At 39.9% G+C, this 12,723-nt stretch overlaps 1 protein-coding gene and 1 long non-coding RNA gene across 2 annotated transcripts; one reads left to right on the top strand and one right to left on the bottom strand.

Moving 5' to 3' along the window:
• Positions 1-1,235: 1,235 nt before the first annotated feature.
• On the bottom strand, positions 1,236-8,935 carry LOC308103470 (G-protein coupled receptor family C group 6 member A-like). The gene is made up of 6 exons (XM_080453443.1): positions 8,754-8,935; positions 8,082-8,373; positions 5,256-6,101; positions 4,836-5,054; positions 4,338-4,455; positions 1,236-2,883 (listed from the first exon to the last, which is right to left on the bottom strand). Exons 1-6 carry the CDS (start codon positions 8,903-8,905, stop codon positions 1,757-1,759), a joined length of 2,754 nt encoding a protein of 917 aa, XP_080309569.1. The 5' UTR covers positions 8,906-8,935; the 3' UTR covers positions 1,236-1,756.
• Positions 8,936-10,944: 2,009 nt separating this feature from the next.
• Positions 10,945-12,343, top strand: LOC308102779. Its single transcript, XR_013934692.1, has 4 exons — positions 10,945-11,073; positions 11,304-11,339; positions 11,487-11,546; positions 12,263-12,343. It is a non-coding gene; the product is annotated as an uncharacterized lncRNA (long non-coding RNA).
• Positions 12,344-12,723: the final 380 nt, after the last annotated feature.

Raw genomic sequence — 12,723 nt, forward strand, 5'->3', positions numbered from 1 at the left:
TGTAAAGGACATTACAGTGTGCTGGCTTCTTGACTGGAGTGCACCTGTGGTAGAATGTGGCTGGACGACCCATGTGTAAATGTGATGAATGCATGCTATGTTAACCACTTAAACCCCATACACTTCATTGACCGCGGTTAATATGATTTTATGTCCATGGAAAGAATGTATAATTTGTATAGTATAAAAAGCATCAGTGAAATAAATAAATAAAAAAGCTGTGTATTTCACAAAATAATGTATTGGTATTTACAAATTTAACTCCAAAAGTGAATACATGTTCAGCATGGACTACTCGGAGTCACTGGATTCATTTCAAGATGGGAATAGGGAGGGAGGAGTCTGTCAAGAATGTACTGTATAATTGCAACAAAAGACTGGTGTGTAAAGATTTGCTACCAGGACAGGCCACTGCCAAATAATTATATACATGCCACATTTTGACAATAAAATTCTTAGCAGGACATACTCCTAAGTCTCTTCCTCACTTGTGTGCCTGTGGAAACCTCTGGCCTAGCAGGGCCAGATCGCTCTGTTGCAGAAGGGATGCATATGTATTTTTTTTCCTTTTCACTTACATCAAATCATTTGTTACCCATCTTTCTGTTTTATAAATCAAACTGTACAAGACTTTCTGCTTTCTGCAAAGTACATGCCACCCAAGTTTTAGCGTTTTTAGATTGACTTTTGTGATAATTTCTCATAATCTGATGAACTAAAAGTACATGGTATATCGACTGGAATCTACACATACCAATGCGTTTTCCCACTTTGGCCTGCCTCTTTATATAATAGCTACTGTATGTCATGAACTGTACGGCCTCAGCAAGGGAATGTGTCTTTCAAAACGATGCGTTTAAAATGTTATTTATTAATGCACGCAGTCCACAACAGTATGTTATACATATACGTATGATATGAATCATACCTGAGAACTGCCCAGTCCAATCACATTCTGATTGATGCACGGTGAATTAAAGGGATATTTCACTTTTTCATTTATTTTTAATATATTTTTTTAATATTTTATTTGAAAGTGAAATATCCCTTTAACATTTATCTCATTTCATCACATTTACACACCATTGCACACATTCACACCGACATGGGTGAATTTATTTAAATGTTATCCTTTAAACATTCTGGTGAGTTCAGTAAACATAAAGGATAACACATTCTGTGTTATCCTTTAAACATACTGTATACACTCAGCCATGTATATGTTTTAAACAGAATTCACTGATGGTCATATATTGTTTACTGGTACTGTATGCGTCACATGCATTTGTTTATGTACTTTTAACAGCAGGCTTTGGTGTGCCTTGAAAGTAGTTATAAAAAACATTTGCCCGAAGAACCTTGTTTGTGGTCAAAACAGTATACCAATGTTAAATCTAATGCATACATACAGTATACATGCACATGCACAAACAAACCAAATTGTTTGTCAGTCTGGATAATGGCAGAGAAAACGGAATGTAAATGTACTACTAAAACGGAATGTAGTATAAAAAGCATCAGTGAAATAAATAAATGTGTATTTCACAAAATAATGTATTGGTATTTACAAATTTAACTCCAAAAGTGCTCAGCATGGACTACTCGGAGTCACTGGATTCATTTCAAGATGAGAATGGGGAGGGAGGAGTCTGTCAAGAATTCATAATTGCAACACAAGACTGGTGTGTAAAGATTTGCTACCAGGACAAGCCACTGCCAAATAATTATATACATGCCACAATTGACAATACAATTCTTAGCAGGACATACTCCTCAGTCTCTTCCTCAATTGTGTGCCTGTGGAAACCTCTGGCCTAGCAGGGCTTAGATCTAGTGGCCCTAATTTCACTGAATCAGAGTGAAAGCCAGATCGCTCTGTTGCAGAAGGGATGCATATGTATGTCTCTAAGCCTGTGTTTGGGTCCTCTGGGTCTGTTTCTAAATCTGAGTTTGGAATGGGAAGTGAAGGACTGGCGATGACAACACGCCACTTCCTCAGAATCCTCTCCAGTGTGTCACCTTGTGGCCTGAAGAGTGCCTCGTAGCACCTGGGTAAGAAATGACAGAAGATGACGCCATAGTTGGACACTAAGATGGCTGAGGCCTGCACAGCGGAGGCCTTTTCTGTCTTGATGATATAGATGGGGATGAAGCACACCCACACAAACAGGTACATCAGCATGCTGAAGATGATGTAGCCGGTCTCACTGAACTCATGGGGAACCTTCCTGCCCTTGAAAGCCAGGAGGAAGCCAACAAAAGCAAGCAGGGCTATGTAGCTCAACATGATACCAAAACCTATGTATTGTTTGCCTACGTGACACTGGATGATTATCTCAAGGCTCTGTGGTGATGGAGTGGTGTCATCAACGTCAGGACTATCAAAGACCATCCAGAGGATGCAGATGACTCCCTGGATAGCGGTCACAATGCTGATGATTAGAGGCGGCCTATAGAGTTTATTTAGTTGCCTGTGTCTCAACTGACCAAAGGGCAGGAAGGCCAGGAATGTACGGTAAGCCTTGACTAGGATGCAGGAGACACAAAGGGTGAAGCCCATGGCATACATGATCTGCCGAGCCCGGCACAGGTGGACAATGGGCTTGTCAATGAAGCATATGACGCTGGCAAAGCTCACAGCCAGGCCACTCATCATCGTGCAGGATATTCTCACCTCGGCTCGCTTCATGGGCGGTGAATTTCTGTACACCAAAAAGATGATAAAGATCACCAGCAGCAGCAATACGCCAAAGGCCGCGGACACCACAAGGGCAATGGAATGAGAATCTCTCCACCTCATATATGTCCTCACTATTCGTTCACAATGGTCCCAGCGCTTCTCGGATGACGTTCCATTAGGACACTTTTGACAGTCATTACGATCTGCAGGAAGATTGAGGGTTAGGTGAGATTAGGCTAGATTACAGTTAAAACAGGTTAATCTAAATAGAGAATAGTTGTAGCTTAAATCAAAAACATAAATGAAAGAAGAGGACCACCAAGTACATACTGTACTTTATTACCTCTGCCTAATGCCTGATTTATACTTGGTTGTGTGTGGGTGTCGCACATTGAAAATAGCAGATCCACAAGCTCACAGTACGTCACATGCAACTAAATATAACTCAGACCTGTGTTGGACACGGGTTATGTTTTCGCCCCATTCTGTTAGCTCTTTTATTTGGTTGTTAGCAAATAACAGACAAGCCACGTTTCCATGAAACTTGCGGGAATGATCAATAGGTTGCTGTTCCCCGAGGAGGTGATTGGCTTTTGGGTCGAAAAGTTAAAATGTCAAGTTCAATCGATGTCGAGGTCTTTCTGTTAGTAAAATAACACGAGAAAGAATGGACGGATTTTCATTAAATATCATGTTAATGATCAGTTGGCTGCCTCAAAGAAAGCACATCCACTTTGTTCAGATGCAGGTGCGTTGCGTTGGGCAGTGATAAATGAAACAATCGTGGCACGGCAAGAAGGTCACTCTTGATGAATGTCCAGAAGGACCAAAACATCATGTCAATATTGGAATAAAACTGATGCTGCTGAGCAAGAGCAGTGTGCATTGATTTTTGTTCGTGATTTTTTGTTCATGATTGTATAAAAGGTCAAAGGTCAAGGTCACAATCATGGGCAAGGTCAACATGCTAAGTACATGCCACCCAAGTTTTAGCGTTTTTAGATTGACTATTGTGATAATTTCACTCAAATCTTGAAATTATCTTAATAATACTAATTGTATAGTCATGGTGGAGGTATGCACTCTACTGAGTGCAATCTTTCTAGTTTCATAAGCCTTTGCAATTTTGTTTTTAATACAATTAAAGTCTTGTCATACCATGTCAAAAATTTGGCAAAACATCATGTGTCTCATCTTGACAGATATTACATCACAGCTATGGGTGGCATTCATAAGTAGATAGGATTTTTAAACATTATATTGCTTAAAACATATTTTGTAGTATTGCAGTACACTTCTTAATCTTTTGCAATGCAATTGCAGATGGAATGGGGGAAAGACCAGGGATGCATTGGTCATGGGACGCAGTAACACGCCGTCCCACCAGTCTTTTGAGCAGGAGCACACGCACGCACATGCATTGATTAAAAACAACCCTTATGTTTACACCTCAACCAAGTTTACAAAGGCTGCCGACTGCCGGGTGTCACACCAGGTGAATTAGCATAGGAATGAGCCTAGATGCATATCAATTGTACATTGTGTGACCTGTAGTGTAAGTGTTAAGCGACGTGCGCGTGCCGTCTTTAAAATAGCGTCCCGCCAGATATAGATTCACCAATACAACACTGGAAAAGACTATTTGTATCTAGCATACCTGAGCCATTAGAATAGGTTCCCTCCACACATTCAATGCAGCTGTAACAGCAGGACACATCGAAGAGCTTCTTCATAAAACCAGGGTGACAGGATTCTGAGCATCTAGACTCAGGAATCTGAAAGTGACAAGTGAGACAGCAAATTTAAGCAATTGTAAAGGGGTTATTGTTTTGAACTGCGATCCAAAGTTTGCATTGACAAGAAGAAACAGTTCACTCAATCACTGTTGGACAGTGTATGAATTGTCATTTGTCTTTGCATATCACTCGGAGGCACAAACATGTACTGTACTGTGTTTGTTAGGAGAGGTCAAAGCACATAATGCTTGACTAGGTAAGGGTTCAGTGTCGTGCTCATGAGCAATTCATTAAGGATGGAAAAGTATATACAGTACTTTCAACACTTTGCACTATAGAATAAAAAAGGAAGAAGAATGGACATGAAAGAATGGGGCTACCGTTTTCTGTATATCACTCAGTCCATTTTGTTGTCTTACCGAGTTATTTGTCGTGGAAAGCCAATTTATGTCTCCATCAAGCTTAATTCGTTTATCTAGTGCATGGTAGATCCCAATTCTTTTAAAGTTTCTCCGGTCTCGATTCTTATCCCACATTATGAGATCATAACCATTGACAAAGTCGCCATTTTTGTCAAAAAAATATCTCTGGTTGTCCCCTGGTAGCATGAAATTTGTCGTTTTCAATTCCTCAAGAAGCTGCAAGAAACACATGCAATTTAGTCATTTGTAACTGTACAAATCAATAATTAATATTTTAGGAACAGCAATATATTAGAGGCTGGATCATGACATTTCAACCCTTGCATTTCGTAGTAATTACTATAATTTGTAACTATATATACAGTATACTGAACATATTTATTTTTGTTCATAAGTTTTCTCCATGTTCATGCTCACCTTCCATGGTGGGAAATCTTTCTCCCCAGGACAAGAGGTTTTGCTACAATTAAGAAGCCTCTTAAGGGCATTGGCTATGGCCCATACAGCCACTCCGTAGTTGTAGGATTGACTTGTGTCCAGATTGTTTATAAGGAAGTCATCATTAGCGTCAAGGTAATTTGTGTAACTGCATGCAGCATCAGATTTTATTTTCAGGAGATCGGGTGTGGGACAGTAGGATGGAGGTTCCTTCACAGAACATTCTGGGGTGCAGTTGAACCTCAGGTTCTTGTACTGTTTGATGAAGTTGTTGTACCCTCCAGGGCTGGCTGTCATGTTCCTCAGGTAGTCATTGAAGGTTTCTTTGTGGCGCGCCACAAACGCGAAACCGAGGATGTCCCCGACCTGATTGATGCCATCCATATTCGCCAAAGGGCGGCTCCTTGACCAGATATCGCTGGCAATCCAGGTTCTTTTAACATTGTTCAGGATCATCTCCTTGAAAAGGTCCTCAACAAGTTTGCCCTTGAGGATGAGCAGTACTACCTGGGCACTGGAGGAACGGATCGTCCCCGCCACTTCCTTGATTCGCTTTATGCGGTGCTCATGGTTCCCCAGATTGTGGGGAACCATCTCCTGGTAGGCCGTGCACACATTCATTTCACCAGCATCCTGGAGGAAGCTCTGGAAGGCTGCCTTTCCATAGTCATCGTCTCCATACACAACCCCTACCCAGTTCCAATTGAAACGAGCCATGAGTTTGGCAAGTGCTTTCGTTTGGTGCACGTCGCTGGGGATGGTGCGCAAGAAACTTGGATAGCGCCACTTATCACTCAGTGCGGGTGAAGATGAGGAGCAGCTTATCTGATAAAATCAGGAGAAAAAACAACAACATTTAAATAAAAATTGGTGTTCCGTTTTTCTCTGAAAAACAAATTCATATAATGGTAGACACATTAATGATCAACATGCTCCTTGTTGTGAGTCATGGGGACCCAAGATAGAATCCAATTCCTGTCATGTCTCACACATCTGCCCTCAGTTTCCTATCTCTCTACACCCTCCTAGATACCACGTACGGTATTTCTAGATGGAGAGTATTTCCCTAACCCACACCCAAAGTATAGGGTTTAAGTGGTTAAGCTAATATGTATAAATGGTTTTATACATTAGTGTTTAGGCCGCTGAGGCAATATTGACGTAATGTAAACATTAGACATTACTGTAGCTTGCTAGTACTTGCAATGTTTTTTATTGGGACAGGTTTTTAGGCTAAGTTATGGCTGCACTGTGAATTTGATTGAGTCCTCCTTACAAACACTAATTTAGTGCCAACAAGTTAGGCCCCTTCACAATTTTCCTAACGAAAGATGAAGCACACCTGTGTAACACACCACTGGATGTGTAATGTTACTCTATTTTAGTTTTCTTTCTCTCTGAGTTATAAATATTCTTTAAAATGTTACAGTAATGTATTCACCTCTAGGGGAACACACAATTAAAGTTCTACTAATACTGTGAAAATACACCATAGTAATACGGCGGTAGCAGTAGGTAGGCTCTCCTGGCACACGTGCCATTACTGTATTCTCATCCATCCAGTATATCTGCCAGCTCCTCAGGTCATGCAGGTGCAGATTATACATTTTACTTCTGCATTTCTGCCTCTACCAGTAACCATCCTGCTCGTAAAGAGACAATAACTGACACACCCTCAGAGAGAGAGAGAGAGAGAGAGAGAGAGAGAGAGAGAGAGAGAGAGAGAGCTAAATCATGTAAGCAGGACAGGTTTGCAAATAGTAGTGTGGTGAGTGTCTAACAGCAGGGATGCATTGGTCATGGGACGCAGTAACACGCCGTGCAACCCCCTTTTTAAAGCAGGAGCACGCAAACGCACATGCATATAACAACCCTTCAATTCACACCTCAACAAAGTTTACAAAGGCTGCCGACTGCCAGGTGTCACACCAGCATCAATTAACATAGGAATGAGCCTAGACGCATATCAATTGTCCATTGTGTGACCTGTAGTGTAGGTGTTAAGTGACGTGCGCTTAAAGGGTCTACACCATGAATTTCATTTTTTTTTTGGTTTTTAGTATTTTTTGGGCTCCCCAGTGTCTCTTGTACCCCAAAAAATATTTTTTTTTAACATTCAGTCATTCATTCTCATTTCAGAGATTTTCAGAATGGGCGTGTCTGAACAGGCCATTTCAGAATGGCAATGCAAGTGACATCACTTGCATTGCCATTGCATTGATGCTGGCCAGACAGAATTGCTCAGTAGCCCCCCCCTGCCCAAGAGGACGTTTTGGTATTGCAGCTGAAAGTGCTGTATAAGCCAGAGACAATTGACTTGGGATGAGTATATCTGAGTGATGATTTAGGCTCAAACCTTTTGAAAAAGGTTTGAGGGACATACACCATATGATATTAAATATCATGGTTTGCTCCCCAAAATGATTTCCCCCTTTCTTGCATCTCTATCACCTGCCTCCAATATGCAGACTAACAACAAGATAAACTATTCTGAGGGCAGGAAAACAGTTCATATTGAAATTAAGGTAGATTCATTCCACTCATGATACAATTTCAAATGCTTTACATGAATACTATATTTTATCTTCCATTTGTACCTTTACACTTATTTTCTTTATATATTTGTGTGTGTATATCTTACATCCTCATCAGGGGCTTAGCCCACCTAAATATCAAAACTACAGCATCAGACACTAGACCAGGATACTCCTATACAGCTATGCAGGTGTGCAATGTACAACAGATATCATATTTTCAGTGAATTGGATTTCTTGATCACAATATGTCCATAAACTTGTAACTTACTTGAGGGATCATATAGGCTCCGAGTAGCTTAGCTACAGCAATGGACACTTCAGAGTACCGTGCTCCTATGATGACCTTCACTGGTGGCTTGAACTCAGTGTAGTCACACAGAATGCTCAGAGATCCATTGACCGCCAGCATGCGCTCCACGTTTCTCAAGGCTTTGGTAGCATCGGAACAAGTGTCACACATCATATATCCAAGACGCACACCCGGTAGGAAACCAGAGGCGTTGATCTCTTCAATGGTGTGAATGATAGCCAAGGATCTTACAAATGGCACCAAATCAAAACTGGGAAAAGATTAATTGAAATTAGTGAGAAAACAAGAGTTCTTCATTCTTCATTTATTATTAATGTATTGACCAAATCCATTATAAAAAATACTCTATGGACAATTACAGTATATTATTATAATTATAATTCACTACAACAGTGGTTCTCAAAGTGGGATCTGGGCTCCCACTTTTCTCCCTTTTTTGAAAAGATTAATGTAAATGTTAAATCTTCTCTTTTGGGGGTCCCAGGCACAAAATATTTTCAGATGGGGGTCTGTTCCCCAAATATAGATATGAATTTGACATGAAAATGTTTGAGAACTATTACTGCACTGCAGTAACAATCTGGCACAAACATTCTTTGCTATATTACTTTTACATCATCTTTCCCTTACCTTGTACAGGTGAAGCTGTCAGGCCGTGTTCGATTACTGAGAGACTCTACTTTGGCGTGGCATGGCATCAACACCCCAATAATTACGTCTCCCGGTAAATGAGCGCCACAAGTGTCCATTTCAACATCACAGCTGCCCACGCTTCTTAGCATGCTGCTCAGCAGTAGCACGACTAGGCTGGAGAATAGTGAGAACAGCATTTTGAGTGTCAATGAAAACGTTCCCTCGAGGCTCCTTATAAAGCATGTTATGGTATTTGGGAGGTGGCATTCTTCTCACACAGAATAAACAAACAAAACTTTGGAAGTTCCCCCCCATCCTTCTGTGATTTTCTGCCTCACTTATTTTTGTTTTGACCATGTGCCTTATGTATATCTGACATTGTACTTTGTTTTCTGACTTCCTTTTTTTCTCCTTCATTATTCTCTGTTCTTATGTTTTTTAAACTGAACAATGTTGGGGAGCTTATAGAAATATAATTTTAAGATTATTTTTTAATGATGAGCACAAGTGACTATGATATGGACGATGAAGTCGTTTTGAGAATATTTGATGGAATATTTTTTTTTACTGTCTCTTACTACTGTCTTTAATAATATTAAAACAATTATTGATACTTTTTTTTGCTATATTTAATTGACCCAAACGTGTCAAGCAGACAGACGACACAAAGTGGTGTTGTTTCCTTGTGTAGCCTCTCGTCCAAGAGCTTTTCACAAATTAGTTCTGGTAATTGTCCTCTCCTGCATTACTCTGGAGAGTTCTTGATCCAGTTTGTTGTTTTTTACTGTTTTGGTTGTTTTCCTATTTGCTACCATGCATATATATTTATATTTCTCAGAGAGTCCCAGAAAGATGTATATTGTTGTTATATATTTAATATTTAATAAGAATAATGAAATGATGAAAAAAAACGTCTACAATTCACTGTGTCATACTGAAATAGTATGTTGGTCACTTGTCAGTAATGGGAAATTATGCACCCCACCCATGCTGACGGGTATTGAGGACACTCCCGTGTGCTGAGTTCACCTTTGCAACCGAGGAATTGTAAGCTTTTAGACCTGCAATTCTTTGCAAAATATTTCCCCAGAATACGGTGCCAGTGTTTAAGTGGTAGAAACTTCATCACAATTTACTGTCAGGAAAATCTGTGCCAGAGAAGTAATAGAATGTAAGATATTGTAAAAGATGCAAGTAGTTGGGAATTTTACTGGAAGTTAGTTCCGCTCAGATGATTAGAAATCTCCGCCTTCCAATCAGATTTCTCGTAAAGTCTGGCTACAAGTTGGCAAACCTGCAGAGCAAGCCAGCTGTTTGTCCTGTTATTTAATACCACTAAGTAGATTCTAAGTATGCCTAAAAGTAGCACGCACGCACAATCATAATCCATGAAAACCCACTATCCACAGCCTGGGTCCTTCTCCAACCTAAAAGTTAGCTCACCTCTGATCAAAGTTAGGTGTCTTCGCATTATCTATTGTGACACTGCATGCATTCAATTAAAATCCTCCATTAATCACTCATCTTGTAGGCTTACATATCTTTTTGTCTCTCAAGCTTCCTTGTTCCAGTGTTGCAGTGGCATTTTATCCTTCCGTGAGAAGCATTTAACATTCTTTCTCATCAACAACAAAATACCTGATCACCTTAATGGAAACCACAACTAGCTACCGTACCTTGTCAAACCAAACCAATGGTTTAGCTGGTAGAACTTGATTTGATCTCTTTCTGTATAACACTGTCCTTTGAAAAGCCAGCAATCTCTATAAAAGCCATGATGTATAATACGATTTTGCTTTTTCTTTGGAAGCACTGTCTGTCCTGATTAGACTCAATTAATATTATCCAAAATAATTAGGATTTTTTTGGGTAAGTGGCTCAGTAGTTAATGCAGACCTTCTATTGTTTTAAAATGTACAGCACATTGGAATAGACCCTATGACACATTAGGAGTCCATTTAGTATACATTTAGGGCTGGGCCCATGTGTTTTTGGTAAAATGATTATTTTGCATGTATGTGGCAAAAATGAAATGTCCATCACGAGCTGCCATGGTGATGACCCCTGGATACTGATGAAGAAAGACGGTGGTTGGATTTCTAGTCCTGCCTTACTGGAGACCTTACACTGACTGGAAATGTTAGTTAAATGGGTGGAAATGTAAAGTTGAGTGCATATATGAATTCAGTGTCTCACTATTTTGCAAGGATCTGTTAATGTTGGCACGATATTATATGAGAACTTGTATTTTACAGTGACTAATTAGGGCTATTTTAATCCATTTCAGGAGGGAACCACACTGGACAAGTAAGGAATGGTATGTCTGTTGTCCCTGTGTCAACAAGAGCCTTTTTATACATTTGTGATTATTTTATTAGCCATTACTAAACAGTTGCTGTGCCTTGGCTATTGTGCCATGACATACTGTAACTTATTAAAGACTGACATATTTGAACTTATAGCTCCTGCTACTCTAAACATTAAAACATACAGTCTTGATAAATTGCATACAAGCTTTTTAAAATATTTTAATTGTCCTCTTTTTAGACTTCGCTGGCAATCATCACCCCCAAGGCTATAAAGGTGAGTTAACTGACACATTCTCAAATCACTTTTTTTTTTTTACCACCAGACATGCACTAGGTACACTTGCTAGTGTATATGGTGCTCATTGGTAACTACTTTGATGGTGCTTATTTGCCTTATTTTGTTCTGTCTGTCTTTCTCTAGGAATGCCAATGTATAACTCCAGCCCCTACCACACTGCGCCATCAGAGAAAACAAGGAATGGTATGCATGCATTTCTCATCTTAACTCTTTGACTGCCAGAGTATTTTCATAAAGTACTCCCCCAGTGCCAGCAATTTTCATGTTTTTTTATTTTTATATTTTGAATTTTTCTCATGAAAATAATTTAAGGGCACATAATATAAAGACCCAGCACAAATCCGCCACTAGAGAGCAGCACATGACTGCTTGATCAGGTCGTTGGGTCTCTCTCACCCTCCTTGATAGATTAGACAGGGAAAAACATGAAAACGGATGTGACGTCCTCCCAGATTGTTTTGATCGCCAAAATTACGATGTGATACACGACGGCGATGACTGATCGTCACCCAGACCATAGATTATAGAAGAGAAACTGTCCGTTTGTCCGTCATACCGTGTGAAAGACCGTTTATTTACCTATTTTGGACGAAAATGACTGGGGAAAAGAATCAAAAACCGGAAACGGAATCCAGGTCATGAAACCGGATGCAGATGTCCGTGAAGTAAGTGGAACTCGAGAATAACATTGAATATTAAGCAGCATAGCGCAATCAGAGATTAAACAATGAACGCGCGTCCAGCGCGTCGAACGCGTCGACGGCCAACTGGACAAAGTAGCACTTGACGCGTTATCGCGTCGTCCGCAGTCAAAGAGTTAAATGTTGTTTTTTGTACAAAATTCCATAATTCATGTTCAATGTAAACAATGATGTGTGTGTACTTTCTCTTTCTATTAGACTTTGATGCCAACTACGCATGTGGCTCCAGATCAGCTGACTTCAGATCACTTGGCCTGGGTAAAGATGCCTATATTCCACTTTACCCCCCGCCTCCCCCATACACAATGACCTAATGTGCAATGCTGATGCCATGTTGATGATTTCTTAAAGGTTCAGAAACCACAGGGAAGATTCCATGGAGGAGAGCCCAGTCAAATGTTGCAAGGCAAGTATCATTTTCTGATCAACTTCTTAACCTTACTGATGCATTGAGAAACATGTCCCTTGTGACTTTACAGTCTTTGTCATTGTTGTTTTTTTCATGTAATTTGTCATGGTGTTTAGGCTTAATATGTAAGCACTTAATAATGGTACTATAAGTTAGGGGTGCAAAGACTTACGCTTATCACAGAGTTGCTTAGTGTCATTCTAAATGATTGAAAATGGTGAATCTATCCTTGATATTTAATGTTAAACAC

The sequence above is a fragment of the Gymnoscopelus braueri genome (genome assembly GCF_963280865.1).
Source record: "Gymnoscopelus braueri genome assembly, chromosome: 16".
NCBI lineage: Eukaryota > Metazoa > Chordata > Actinopteri > Myctophiformes > Myctophidae > Gymnoscopelus > Gymnoscopelus braueri.